This window comes from Marmota marmota, unplaced genomic scaffold, assembly GCF_001458135.2.
Source record: "Marmota marmota marmota unplaced genomic scaffold, marMar, whole genome shotgun sequence".
NCBI lineage: Eukaryota > Metazoa > Chordata > Mammalia > Rodentia > Sciuridae > Marmota > Marmota marmota.
The window spans coordinates 2,851,070-2,866,690 of NW_025999894.1; the positions used below are offsets into that span (position 1 = coordinate 2,851,070).

At 34.6% G+C, this 15,621-nt stretch overlaps 1 protein-coding gene across 5 annotated transcripts in view; it reads right to left on the reverse strand.

The window, feature by feature from the left end:
* Abca5 (ATP binding cassette subfamily A member 5) overlaps positions 1–15,621 on the reverse strand; it is a 76,568-nt gene that overhangs the window by 16,666 nt on the left and 44,281 nt on the right. For all 5 annotated transcript variants that reach the window (XM_048795512.1, XM_048795488.1, XM_048795493.1 and 2 more), the window contains 5 exons: positions 13,140–13,341; positions 10,494–10,663; positions 7,345–7,472; positions 6,800–6,937; positions 2,019–2,132 (listed from right to left, as the gene is read on the reverse strand). In XM_048795512.1, the coding sequence (XP_048651469.1) occupies positions 2,019–2,132; positions 6,800–6,937; positions 7,345–7,472; positions 10,494–10,663; positions 13,140–13,341 (752 nt within the window). The remainder of the gene's footprint in view (positions 1–2,018; positions 2,133–6,799; positions 6,938–7,344; positions 7,473–10,493; positions 10,664–13,139; positions 13,342–15,621) is intronic.

Sequence of the window (15,621 nt, forward strand, 5' to 3'; positions counted from 1 at the left end):
ACTAAAAAATTAAAAGTTTAATATTAAGTTGAGTTGGGTACATTGGTTCATGCCTATAATTCCAGCTATTCAGGAGGCTGAGGCAGGAGGATCCTAAATTCCAGGCCAGCCTGGGCAATTTAGTAAGACTCTGTCTCAAAATAAAATAAAAAGGCATGGGGATATGGTTCAGTGGTAGAGCACTTGCCCAGCATGTGCAAGGTCCTAGCTTCAATCTCCAGAACAAAATTTAAGAACAAAAAAACCCCTCAAAGTCAAAGGTCAAATGTTCTCTTTCATAAGTGAAAACTAGAAAGAAAAAAAGAAATAATAAAAGGGGAATCTCATAAAACAGAAGGAAGAACAGTACAGTAGAAGTAGGGAACCAAGGGGGGGGGGGCAAGAGGAAGAACTGGGGAATAAATCTGACCAAATTATGCCATGTGCATGTATTAATATATTACAATGCATTCCAATCTGATATCTAACCAAATGTACCAATTAAATAAATAAGAGATGGAAGACCAATAGGATGAGGAAGGAAATAAAGGCAGAGAGAAAAGGAGAAAAGATGGAAGGAAAAAGAGATGGTACTGGGTTTAAAATGGAGAAAACTATGTTATATGCATTTAAGAATATGTCAAAATGAACCCCACACAATAGTGGTGTTATTATAACTACAATGCACTAAAAAATAAAATCTTTTAAGAAATGTAACTGTCTGGTAAATTTTAGAAGGGTTGTAGATTTTATCTTTGTTAACTTTTCTATATTTTCTAGGGAGGGGGAGCATGGGAGGAATAGAGGAATTCTAGATAGAGCAGAGGGGTGGGAGGGAAAGGGAGGAGGCAAAGGATTAGCAAGGATGGTGGAATGTGATATCTATCACATCATTATCCAAAGTACATATATGAAGACACGAGTTGATGTCAACATACTTTATATACAACCAGAAATATGAAAAATTATATTGTATATGTGTAATAAGAATTGTAATGCATTCTGCTGTCATTTATTTTTTTAAAAATCAATAAAATTTTTTTAAAAAATAATAAAGATACATATCATAATATAAAACTTGAATATTGGGACTGGGGTTGTGGCTCAGTGGTAGAGCACTTGCCTGGCATGTGTAAGGCCCTGGGTTTGATCCTCAGCACTGCATATTAATTAATTAATTCAAAGATCCATTTACAACTAAAAAATATTTTAAAAAATTTGAATACTATTTTTTAAATTGCCTAAAGAATCATGTTATATTTATACTAAAGAAATTTACTTTCAATAAAATTTTTATTAAAATTTATTAGACTATATTTTTATTAAATTTTTAAAGATGAGTCTAAACTTATTTGTCATCATAGTCTGTAAACTAATAAACTTGTTTCAAAATTAAGATCATCCATTGAGAGAATAAAAATTTTTATCAGAGAATTAAGATACAATTTCAACACAGAGGAGTTGAGAAATTCAAACAGCCAAAAAAACTACAAAAGATAGGTAGTTGCCTGGTGGACAAAAGAAAAAGGTGGAGAAGAAAGTGAGGAATTCCGAAGAACTTGTGTATACTTAGCAGTTTTTCCCGGGCCCCAGTTATGACAATCAATTTCACCATTTTTTTTCATTTAACAAGAATGAAATGCCTGTGTATTCAACACACTCTACTAAAGGTAAAGAGAGGAAGGGTGGTGTTCCAGTTAGGATCATGAAGATCACAGTCAGTTTTCACATTCACAATGTAAATGAGCTGAGTCAACCTGAGCAACTTACATGAACACTCCCATCTTTGATTTACCGATTTGTAAAGTAGAAAAATAAAACTTAGCTCAAAACTTTATAAAGATTAGAGGATGCAATTTTGAAAGCACAAAGCAAGTACTTAAGTAACAACTATTATCACAATTATTATAATAATAAATTTATTTATTCTTTACTTCTGAAATAATTCTATATAAGATTTGCAACCATACAAATAGGTTAGTTTTGGACAATTCTTATTGGAATACCATACCTGTAATTTTTTAAAAACTGAGTCATACCTTATGATTCTCTGAATTTTCCATGGCAAAATAAGGTGGCATCGCAGTAACAATGATTCCAAGCAAAGCAGCTTGGAAATACAGCTCAATTTTAAAAACTATGTCAGTAATTTCCTGAAAGACATCCACAGAATAAGAAATGGAACTCAGTATCACTTTATACCACCTTAGTACATTCTAAAAGAGTATCACAGAATATCAAAACCTCTGAGGGAACACATTTGGATATCTATCCCAGGCTTAGTCTCTATGAGAGACTGGGTAGTAGGTTTATTAACAGGTGTTAGACTAGTACTAACCCTGATACTAATTCATTAAATAGCTATATGACACTGCACAAATCATTGTACACTATTTTTTTACCTACAGCACAGAATAATCCAGCATACAAATTAACTTTCACCATGTAATAAAATAATAAGTCTGAAAATAAATTGGCATGTCCACCAGTGGTCCTATGCAATGATAAGAAATATATAAGGATGATCTTTGGTGCTCTTCATTGGTTGTGTGGAATATATGCTAACTGGGATCTTAGGTGCTCCTTTTCCCTTTGGAAAAACTTATCTAAACTCAGCTTTCTATAGAACTAGGAACTTCTCCAAAGCAAGGGAGATTTTAACTTCTACTGATCCCAATGTCCAAGTAGAGTTAACTAACTTTCCCAGACAGTTCAGTAAATAAAGTGCAGATCACACAGGACCAAAGGTGCTATGTCATCCTCCATCCCCAACAAGGCCACTTTCCTATCCACATTGTTTAAGAACATACTCTCATGAGGTAGAGAAGGCACCTTGCACTAGTGCAGGACCCACACTGTGTCTGGCAGATACTGAGGCCCTGGCACCTACTCCCTTGATGTGGAAACAGTGTATCACCCTCTTATTGACCCAAGCCTTCTGAATTTTACCATGTAGCAGTAAAGCTATTTTTTAAATTCATGCCATGTGACACTGCAGAATTTGCCTCAAACTCATATATGTGACAGTGGAAGGGCTGGACAGAATCCACAAACATGTGAACTAAGTAGTTCTACAAGAAGTGGAAATTAATGATTCTATAGTTGGATTCAATCACACAAAACCTGATTAAAGAAGAATTTAGAACATAAGTAAGACATCTATGAAGAGTAACCTTTAAAAAATCCTATGTCTTTCTCTCTGGTTTCAAAAATGGCTATGAAACCATGTTTGATGAAAAAAGTGCAAGATCTTTGGAATAGTTCTAGATATATATATATATATATATATATATATATATATGCAGTAATATCATAAAAACATGTATGATTATTTCAAAATTTTGAATTGTGATTACTTCTATGGAGGAGAGGAGGAAATGAGACTGGGGAGAGATAACATGGAATCTTAACTGTGTATTCAAAGTTGTATTAATTAAAAACAAGCATGATAAGGTATTAACATTTGAAACATTTTGGGTGCAGATATATATGGCTATTCTTTTTTTGTAGGTTTGAAATATTTCACAATAAAAAAAAACCCACAGGTGAGATTTATAAGTTTGGTGAATTCTATATCACGTATGTGCTGGTGACTTACAAATATTTACTTTCGATTCAGAAATCACTCTAGATTCAGATATTCAAAATGCTTTCTAAAACTTTCTCAGGAAAATGCCACAAGAACAACCAATTTAGTAGGTTAAAAGTGAAATGTTTTTCCATCTCAACAAAACATTTAAAAATCACTCTTCTTCCTGTATTCTCCAAATCAGTGAATACTAGTACCAAGTACCACATTACTGAAAACTGTAAAATGCAAGACTCTCCTTCTCCTCACTTCACAAATGCAACAATAAGCAACAGTGTAAGAAAGTTAGGCCACTTGTTTTTAACATACATCTAGCACTAGAATCTAGAATCTGAAGTCTTTACCTTTCTTCTTCTAAACCCCAAACTCTCCATAGAATCCCTTTTCACTGCAGTGTCAGTGATCATCTAAAAATGAAAATTTTATATTTGTCTACATGTCTAAATATAACAAGAAGAGTAGGCACTGGCATATGCCTATAATCTCTGCAACTGAGGAGGCTGAGGCAGGAAGACCCTAAGTTCAAGGGCAGCATCAGCAATTTAGCAAAACCCTCAGCAACTTAGTGAGCTCTTGCCTCAAAATAAAAAATAAGAAGGACTGGGGATGTGGCTCAATGGTAAAGCACCCCTAGGTTCAATACCTGGTACAAAAAAAAAAAAAAAAAAAAGAAGAAGAGTACCAAATTAATCTTCAATATGATTTCCAATTTAAAATATCAAAAGGTTATAGCAAATTAAAAGAAGTTTGGGGTATGGATTACCTAGCCATGATCATCTACATAAGTGAATGTGTTATTTCAAGTAAAAAATCTTCGACTTCACAAAGAAACCGGATTGTCATATTTAAAAATGTGTCTTCATCCACAATCCATGTTTTCCTTCCCTTTTGTCACAATGTAAGAGGTGCTTTGCCTCTGTCTACGCTCGCCATCTTAGATCTAATTTTTCTCTATCCCAAATCCTATTCTCATCAGGATACAAATGAACACAAAAGAAATGGAGGAGAAGAGAAGGAAGAAAGAAACAAAGGGAAAGAGTTCCCTGATCCTCCACCAACTGCTTGCTGCTCCACACCCTTGCTCTGCTTCTCTCAACCCTTCACAGGTAAACTCGAAAGTTGTCTCCCCTTGATCATCCTACTTCACATCTCAGTCCTCTATAATTTGGATAACATTCCAACCTTTCACTGCTTTAACCAAGGCCATCAATGATTTCCTTGTTGATAAAGTCACAGATACTTGTTCTTGCCTTGTACCTACCTCATCTGCTATCGATATTGATGAATAGCCCTGGCACTACCAGCACCCATTTCCAAGTAAAAAGTATGGCTGTCATCCTCATTTGCGATAGCTAAATAGCCATCAATTCCTGACTTATTTTTCTTTTTGGTAGCACTGGGGATTGCACCCAGGGGCTCACAAATATTAGGCAAGCACTCCACCACCAAGCTACATGCCCTGTCCTTATTTATTTGTTTGTTTTGAGACTGAGTTTTGCTAAGCTGCCCAGGCTGGCCTTGAACTTGGTGATCATTCCTCCTCAGCCTCATAAGTAGATGAAATTACAAACATGCCTAGGTTAAGTCCTAACATTTTCACTTTCTGATCTATTCACATCTCACATAACCAGTATTAGTACCTAATTCAAGCTACTATAATCTCTCACTCAAATTGCTTCCAAAGCCCACTAAATGGTGGGCTCTCACTAGTCTTGACCTTCTACAACATACCCCGTAATATAGCTCAGGCAGTTTTTTAAAGCATTACTCTCTTAAATAATTAATCTTCTTTGTTTAAAGACCTTTTAGTAGCTTCTACAATCTATGTCAGAATGGAGTATAAATTTCTTAAGACAACACTCAAGGCCCTTCTTATCCTGGGACCTGCTAAGTCCTTATTTCATGCCTTATCATTCTTTGTCCCTAAACTGATGTCCCTTAGGACACACAATATATTTCTTGTGTACTTTTGCTTTCACACTTCTGGGTTTTTGAACTTCCTATTACCTCTGTCTAGAATACTATTCCCACTTTAGTTTTCAGGTACCAGTTGCTCTTCAAATCTTCCCTGATTGCTTCACCACCTGATCCCTATCCTATAATCACAATGGTTTGTGCTTAAAATTCTTCCCATAAATGCTACCAAAATCTCTGTCATTAACTATGATATTGTAAAATGTTTGTTCTCTTCCCCCAGTTCCTGAGGCAAAGCTTCTAAAACCCTTATAGACAGGAGCACTATGAGAATATTCTGTTTTAATATTTAATTTTCATCCCGGTTCCTGACATAAAGCTCTTAAATCCTTTGGAATTTTCTGTGTGATAAGAGAATCTTTTATTCTAATAAGGCAGCCTTGGTGAGTTCCTGATAAACCTCAGGATTGAGGCTGATTGCCAGGGCATGGACCATGTGATTACAGGGTTGGAATTTTCAGCCCTACTCCTTATATTTAGGCAGGCAAGAGAGGTTGAAAGTTGACTTGATCACTAGTGGCCAGTGATTTGACTGACAAGGCCTAAGTAATGAAGCTGCCATAGAAATTCAAAAGTAAAGCATCCAATGGCTTGCAAGTTGATGAATATATCCATGTGCCAAGAGGGTGGTACACCCCAACTCTATGGGAACTGTGTATCTCTTGACACAATATCTTAATATCTAAATTCCAAATAAATAATATTTTTAGGTAACCTTAATTTTTCTTCTATAATTAATGTAAAATATAATTATGCTTTATAAAAATATCAGTACCAGCAGGGCACAGTGATGCACACCTGTAATCCCAGCCGCTTGGGAGGCTGAGACAGAAGGATCTTGAGTTCAAAGCCAGCCTCAGCAAAAAGCAAGGTGCTAAGCAACTCAGTGAGACCCTGTCTCTAAATAAAATACAAAATAGGGCTGGAGATGTGGCTGAGTTCAATCCCTGGTACTACTTCTCCTACTCCCCCCCAAAAAACACAAAACAAACAAATATCTACACACACACACACACACACACACATATATCCATGTATATCAGTAGCAAAATAATCTCCTTAATCCTTAAGCAAACTAATCCTGGGACTCTCAAATCTTGATTTAAACCATCCCCTACTTGAGTTTTAAAACTAGGAGATAGCACAGGATAAATTTCTACAAATTTTTGTCTACTATAATTGCTTGGTTTTTAATTTATATTTTATACACACAAACAATACACTTAAGAAATTTTATCTATATATGTGGTTGCTTACTTGAAAGAATGGGGTACTCCAGATCTGGATGGTTTCAGTCACATTTAAATGATAAAGATAGTAGTTACTAATGATATTCATCAATACAGGTAGAGAATAAACCATAGTACTGTTGAAAACAGCTGTAAAAACATAGTCCTATAATTTAAACAAAAAGTTATTGCATACTTTATATAAGTGGATAAATTATTGCTATGTGTCAAGCTTTTCTCACCAAGTAACCTAATTCTAATTAACTGTATAGAATGGATGCTTCAATAAATCATAGAAATAATACTCCATGATAGATACAGATAATAGAGCTGTGAATACAGCTAGGAATGGGCAGATATTTTGATATTTTAAATAAAAATAAAATTCCTTATTCCTTTTCATGTTAATCAGTCATCACAGCATAAAATATATCATAAACAAACAGCCAGTTATTTCTAAAAGTACATTCTAATTTCCAACTAATGAAGTCAATTTAACAAATAACTAATTTTAGGACTAATTTAATCCTTTATAACTTTTAAATGAGTAACGTTCACATGCATTAATCTTACCTTTTCTGAATACACCACATTTAAAGCTGCACTATGAGGAGCAGCAGAAACATAGTCACTGTCATTAAACATCGTCACCATTATGTTCCGGTAGGCAAAAAAGTTAGTAAGATCACTGATATCTGAGTCTGGTATTAGAAAACAAATAATAAGGAATCAGTTTAAAGAAGAAACAGCCACAGACTTTTAATAACATTGGAAACATCCCTGTCTTTTTAGAGAACTTTTTATCTTTATCAGCTAAGACATGATTAAGAACAGTAACTCTGGAGCCAGTTACTTGGATTCAAACCCCAATTGTACCACTTGCACTATTCTTAAAACAATTCACCGAATGCTCTGGACCTTAATTTCCTTTTTTGTAAAGTAAGGATAAAAAGCATATCAAACCCTCACGTCCTGTGGTCATAGGAATTAAAGGACTGAAAATAAGCATAGGGCTTAGAACAGAACCTGGCACTTAGTAACTGCAAATTTAACCTATAGCTGCTGCTACAATTATTAAAAATAACAATGAAAAGCTACCTGGAATGCTCATATGAAATATGGTTAAACAGTAAAAATGACAATCTATTTGGCAATTATAGGCAACAAGATAACCTGCTAAGGTTAGAAAGGTATAAGATAGGGTATGGTAGCATTGTTCCCTTTGGAAATTTTGTGTGTTCTGGGCAGCCAGACAAGTTTTATAAATGCCAATTGACTTAACAATGTCAAAATATTCAAATCCATAATCAGCTCTCTATCTACATTCTCTAGGTGGCCTGGAACCAAGGGAAATATTTTAATCCTGTTTAGGGTTTAAATCTATGTTGACATGTCTGATGAATACAGGTAACATCTGCTCTATCATCACAAAAACCAGGATCCAAGGAAGGACAAATGTGACTCTGAGAGAAATTCATATCATTCAAAGCAAAGTACAATTTGTAAGTGAATAGTGTAATAAGGTGGATCAGATTCGACACCAAACCGCAAAGTCATACTGAATGGTGTTTGGGGGTATAAAGTGACACTACCTTTACTCCTAACCTAGTGCCTTAATGCAACTCTTCTCTAAAGCTTGTCAGCAGGACTACATGTGTTGCAAAGAGAGCTATGCTGTAACTGAAGTAGCTTCAGTAGTTCCACCTGTGCTTTGCAAGGAGGTAAGAAATCATCCAATGACACAGACAATGCCCAGTGATTCCTAAAGGAAAAAGGTTTTTATTTTGGATCATCAATAGGACCTAGGAAAATACTGGATACATAGGCAAGAAACTCTCAAAATACTAAATGATGATGATGATATAATAATAATGGAAGAATGAAAGAAACAAACCTTGATAAAACTAGAATTTCTAAACATCAGTGAAAATGAACTCAAAAAGAAAGCTAGTAACTGCAATTTACAATTCCCCAAACTTCAAAAAAATCATAATAATGGGGCTTCATGCAGTAGTAGATTTTAGCTACAGAAAATTTATAATAAAATTGAAAACAAGAATTCTAAATGAAAGAAAAAAATTGCAAAACATAACATTTTCTATTTAAGAATAACTGTCTATCCTAAATACATCTTCCCAAGAAAGAATAAAACTTATGTAGTATACTTAGCACCAGATTATATTAGTACATGATTTAAAAAGTAATTTATACTCTTTTGAAGACCCTTAGGACTATGTACACAGGAGATGTTGTAGGAACAACTGATCATACATGAATAAAATTTTGTATTAGGTTGTCATATTTTGAAGATCAGAATCCTATGTCAGTTTCGTTCTTATTTAAGCAACAACGTATACTCATACACTGCTGGTGGGACTGCAAATTGGTGTAGCCAATTTGAAAAGCAGTATGGAGATTCCTTAGAAAGCTGGGAATAGAACCACCATTTGATGAGCTATTCCTCTTCTCGGACTATACCCAAAAGACCTAAAAACAGCATACTACAGGGACACAGCCACAACAATGTTTATAGAAGCACAATTCACAATAGCTAGACTATGGAGCCAACCTAGATGCCCTTCAATGGATGAATGGATAAAAAAAAATGTGGCATATATACACAATGGATATTACTCAGCACTAAAAAATAATAAGATCATGTCATTTGCAGGGAAATTGATGGCATTAGAGCAGATTATGCTAAGTGAAGTTAGCCAATCCAAAAAAAAAACAAATGCCAAATGTCTTCACTGATATAAGGAGGGTGACTCAAAATGGGGAAGAGAGGAAGAGCATGGGAAGAAGATTACCTTTACATAGGGAAGAGAGGTGGGAAGGAAAGGGAGAGAGAAAGGGAATTGCATGGATGGTGGAAGGAGACCTTCATTGTTATACAAAACACATGTATGAAGATGTGAGGGAAAAAAAAAAAGAATAGTGTTACCCTAGATTAGGTAGAGAGAAGTGAAGGGAGGGGAGGGGAGGGGTTGGGGAGATAGGAAGGATAGTAGAATGAAACAGACATTATTATTACTGTGTTTATATATGTGACTGCATAACCAATGTGATTCTGCAACCTGTATATTCAGAAAAATAAGAAATTATATCCCATCTGATTCAAACGTATGATATGTCAAGGTCATTGTACTGTCATGTGTAACTAGTTAAAAATTTAAAAAAACTTTTCATTTTCAACAATTATGAAAGAATACCAACAGCAAATTCAAAAAACTCAACTACAACTACAAATTCAAAAAACTCCCACATATTTATATTTATGATTATTTGTCTTAACTAATTCTTCAAATAGTCTTCAAAGGATTGCTTAACATTCATAAGCAGCATAATACTGTAACTCTTTCTAAAGAAAATTTCACCACTTCTCACCTTTAATTAGTTCACCATGAATTCTGAGGTAAAACATGATACTGAGAACAATGTTGCTACTCTTAAAACAAAACAACAACAACAACAACAAAAAAAAGGAATTTAATGATCATAAGCGGTATAGACTATTTTTAAAACTTTCAGTTTAAAATTTCATTTTAAGTATAATTGTAGTACATCACTCAGCATCTATAAAGTACTTTTATTTCTTGTGGATTCTGTGTAGATCGTGCCTATACCTTAATTATATTTCTAAAATCCAAATCTCAATTGATCTACCCCTCAATTCCCGTTCTCTGGCCAACACACATTCACAGACCTTCACACACTCTCACCAGTGGAATTCTGAAGAAGCAGACTTGTTTTATATTTATGAGGTTTATCTCCAGGTTTTAGGAAATATAAGTCTGGAACAAGTTTGATGGGAACCACAGCATTTTTGAAAGAGTGATGTACAAAAAACATAAAAAGCTGAACTGCAAAAAAAATTAAAAGCAGAAGTAACCTGAAAGAGGAAAAAAAAAAGAAAACAGCTTAAGGTATATTAATATGTAAATCTATTAAAAACTTCTTTAACATTTGTATTGATTTAAACCCCAGATGGTTAAAAATGAATCACTGAAAAAATGAATAAAAGAAAACAACAACAAAGAAAGAAATCTTTAAAAAAAATTCTACTACCAAAAATTACCTTATGATAATGTTGTAGAGAAAGCTAATATTGAATGAAAAAATTACAAGTTATAAAAGTAGAAGCAAAGAGAGGACCAGAGTCACAGTTAAATTATTATAGGGTATGTAAACCTGTAGTTTTTTTTTCCCCACAATATCTTCTGTTTTTATTTATTTATTTATTTATTTAATTATTTATTTATTTAATTAATTTATTTATTTATTTATTTATATTTTATGTGGTGCTGAGAGTTGAACCCAGTGCCTCATGCATGCTAGTAGGCAAGCACTCTACCTCTGAGCCACAATCCGAGGCCTAAACCTATAATTTTAATTGTTAAAGAATCTGACATTGCCACAAACATTTATGTTTCTATACTCCTGAAGGAACTACTTCCTGCCCTCTCTCTATCCTATCCATTTACTTTTCATATACTGGCAAAAATATTTAGGTATAAGGAAAAAAAAGTACAATGAAACTTTGATATCTTTTAATTTCCATTCTAATCACAATTTAATCACATTAACTGCTATTGTGTCTCTCAGGTGGCAAAGCAAGATACAATCTACTATAACACCCTCCTACCTGGAAGATAGCTAAGACAGAGATGCTTTGCAGAGAAGGAGCTAAGTGTCACTAGTGGCTGGAGAACTTAGATCATCACACTTAAATAAATTTATAATTTATAATTTTTAGATACCTCATAATTGTTTTTTAAAAATCATTCTTAAGTTGTCACAATTCTGCTTTTAAATCCAGCCCTATAAGTTAATAGATATTTTAGATAAGAAAATAATTCATGAGAAAAAAATTCATGATCAAATACTATTTAGAATCTCCAGACTAAACAAAATTAAAGAAAACTTTTTTTTTTAACCAAAGAACATCTCATATGTTCTTATACGCTGATGAACAACTTAGTTGAGCAAATACAAGGCACAATATTTCCTAAATGTACTTGAGCATAGAACCCTGTTTTGAAATGAATGTTTGTGTCCCCTCAAATTTATATGCTGAAGCTCTAGCCCCTGAAGACAGGAACTCTGGAAGGTAATTCAGATTAGATGAAGTCATGAGAGGGTGTGTGCCTTATGATGGAATTAGTGTCTTATTGAAAAAAAAAAACAGCAAGAATAAGATCATTATGTGTTTGAAATAAGAGAGTTCATGCTAATGTGCTCACTTGCTTATTCTCTCCCCACAACCCCTCCACAAAAAGAAGTCATGTGAGCACACAGTGAAATGGTGGCCTTGAAGAGAGTCTTCACCACACTGGCACTCTGTCTGGTCTCAGACATCCAGCCTCTAGAACTGTGAGGAAAAATAAAGTTCTGCTTTTTAAGCCACCCAGTCTATGGTTTTTAATTATAACAATCTGAGCTAAGACTCTTATTGTTTTCCCAGGGGTATTTCATGAAAGTGGTGTTCAACTTAATAAATGGAAATGTGCTGATTTAAATAAATATTTTCTTTCAGTAACAGTAACAGGAATAAATCAGATACTTAATTGACATTTGCTTATTTTTTCAGTCAAAAAGGCAAATAAGGTCAGCATATTTCAAACACATAATAATCTTATTCTTGATGATTAAGTTTTATTCCTACTACCATTTTGGATCTAACATGATAGAAGTACAGTATATGAAAAAAAGTTATATTATTCCAAATAAGCCAATTTTTAGTACCCTCGAAAGAGGGTGCTGGGAGAGGTTAAAACTAAGCTGAGAAGATCTCATTTTGATCCCAGATCCACCAGTTACATAGCCTTTTTTACATTTCAGTTTCTTTATCTGATATATAACTATAAATCTTTTTACTTTTCCTAATGGGCTCAGTGGTGTACACCTGTAGTCCCAGCACTCATGAGGCTGATGTAAGAGGATTACTTGGGCCTAAGAATTTAAGATTCATTTTACACACAAAAAAACATTTCCTGCTATTTACAAAATAAGCATAAAAATGAACTAATGGACGAAACAAAAATGAAAAACATTTTTGTAAGCTAAAACGGAAGATACAATGACAATAATTCAAAGATTATATAATTACATAGGGTTACTTGTTACTTCCTCATTTTTTAGAGGTGACAATAAATGTTAGTGCTAAAAAAAAAAAAGTAAACCTCTAGGTGTTTTCCAAGAAATTACTATAAAGTACATTTTTCTTCTCTGAAATTGTAAAATTATTTTAATCTTTCAAAACTATGTCTTACTTACAAATGTCAACATATAAAAACTTAATATTGTAAATCCAATTTGTATCCTTAAACAGACAATTTCTCAGGCAGAAGATTGGTAATCATACTTATACTGATCTCAGTGATTTACTCTCATGCTTCAAGGTAAGAAAATGAAACTTTGCTATTGTAGACACTTGTTGTTTCCAAAGGCTCATGGTGCTCACTAGGGAAGCTTTGGTTTCAGAAAGAATAAGCAAGCTTTGTTCCATTTCATCAAAAGATTTTGAGTCCATTTCTTCCTCTGGTGGTTGCTGTGTAAAAACACTATAATCTATTTGCCAAACAAAAAGAAAATTTTGGTATATTCCTTTAATAAGATGTAAACTCTTTTGAAGCATATCAATTTAAAGAAGCACACATCTGGCAGTAAAATGGAATGCTCTTATATTTCGGCTCTATCTATTAAAGCTAAACATATGTGACTATCTTATTACCTAGGAAGACTCCTTTAGGTATAAATTCAACAGAGGTATATATAGAGGAGGAGTCACCAAAACACATGCAGAAGATTTTTATTAATGCCCTATCAAGAATATCCTAAAACTAGAAAGTAGCCAATGTCTATCAACAAGTGAAGGAACAGTTGTAAATCATGCCTAGCACAAAATGGTGTAAAACAACAAAAGCAAGCAAACAACAGTAAACCATGTGCCATGGCTGACTCTTGCAGAAGTGATACTGAGTAGAAGAACGAGTTCATAGTTGATTTCAACTTATGAACTTCTCTGATTTCCATAGTTCAAAACTAGACAGTATGCATGCTCATTCTTAAGATCATAGATATTTGAACTATTATGTGAACTTTTCCTTTCCTGACTACAACTTAACATCAAGCCCCCATCAAACCCTTGACTTCTCTCTTTTCTCTTTAACAGTCCTCTTCTGGCTTGGCTTTATTTTGCTATTAGTTTCATACACAGTTGATAGCCGAAATCTGCCCTTGAAATTCATTTTCAGTCTTTGGAGAGTTATAAATACAGTACTTCAATATCATTTCCTGAAGCTCTGTGTAATTACAGCTGATAATAATCTGATATAACAGACATAATAAACTCAATAATGTGAATGAAGTATGCCATTTGGATTTACTTTTAATATTTACTTGCAATTACATTTAAACATTCTAAATATATTTGGAATAAAAATTTCTTTATGTATTTTATGTTGGAATCCTACCAATTAAATATAATTGTATACTAATTTAATGGCAGGAATAAAATGCCACATAACTGATAATTGTTTATTTTAAATTCAAAAACACATTCAGGAGTTCAAATGTAGAAAGCCACTGATAACTAATGCAAATATTAAATAGTGTATACAAGTTAGAAACTACTTTGGGCAAATATATACATTTTTAAATTTAAACAATAATACAAAAAATGACATTAAATTACATCATACTAATTTTTTATATAATTGTTCAGCATACTAGCATTTATAATATTAATCAAAAAATTTCAGAGGATTTGTTTCATTTTTAGTTATTTCATTCCATTAAGGCCATTAGACTTTCAATAAAAAAGTTTTATCTGAACTCTTCCACAATTTGTGAAGATAAATAAAAAGAATGCCAACTATATCATTTCAAATGTTCAAAAGAAGGAAAAACTACAAAATCCATATAATAACATTGCACATCACTCTTGGACGTGAACATAAAAACATTCGTAATAGGGAGATGGGAAGATGGCGGCGAATGGAGTGCATCACCCCCATGTACTGCGTCACTGCGTGGGTGAATGACGAGTTAGCATGGCCAAAAGCTATCTTGTTAGGAATTTCCAGCAAAATTGGGGTGCACCGAAACCTACAGGAAGGATTTCCATCACCCAAGGATGGGTTACTGGGGCCCAACCGCGAGTGAACTGTCCGCCCGGAGATTCAAGCTGTTTATTCAGCTGCGCGCCCTGCTGCTAGAGACTGCGGCGCGCTGGGAAACGCTGTCCCTAGAAACCGCGAGCTAGCAACGCAGAGAAACGGTGCTGCAGATTCTGTGGGCTCCTGCTGGCTGTGCCCTCACTGTGCTCCGGGCTGAGTTCTGTGTTTGAGACGGGGGACGGAAGCGGTCCAATTCTGTCCTCCACACCGGTCAGCCCACCGAGGAAGCCAGCGGCCACCATCTTGGAGAGCTGACGTCACCATCGCCAGTTATCGACAGATTGCAGCTCATTCAGCGATAGAACAGGTCAGGTCTGTGTCATTTAGACCATCTTCCATACAGCGGGGAAATCACATAAAATCTCTCCCTGGCTTTCCGCGTGATTAATAGAGTGAGCGTGAATAGAGGCGTGGGGAAAGGTAAAGGCACCTGACCTCCAACTCCCCCCCTCCCACCAGCAGCGAAAACCAAACCTATCTCGCCAGCTCTCGGAGGAGGGGCTAGTGGAGGGAATCAAAACAATAAGGTGTCGGTTCCCAAAAGCCGCCCTCCACATCCAGGAAACTGCAGGCACAGAGTGTAGCTTGAACTGCTGAGAGGTATCACACTGGGAAAGGCCTGGCTGACAGGAGAAGCCAGGGGACTAGAAACCAGGAATAAACCTAAGCT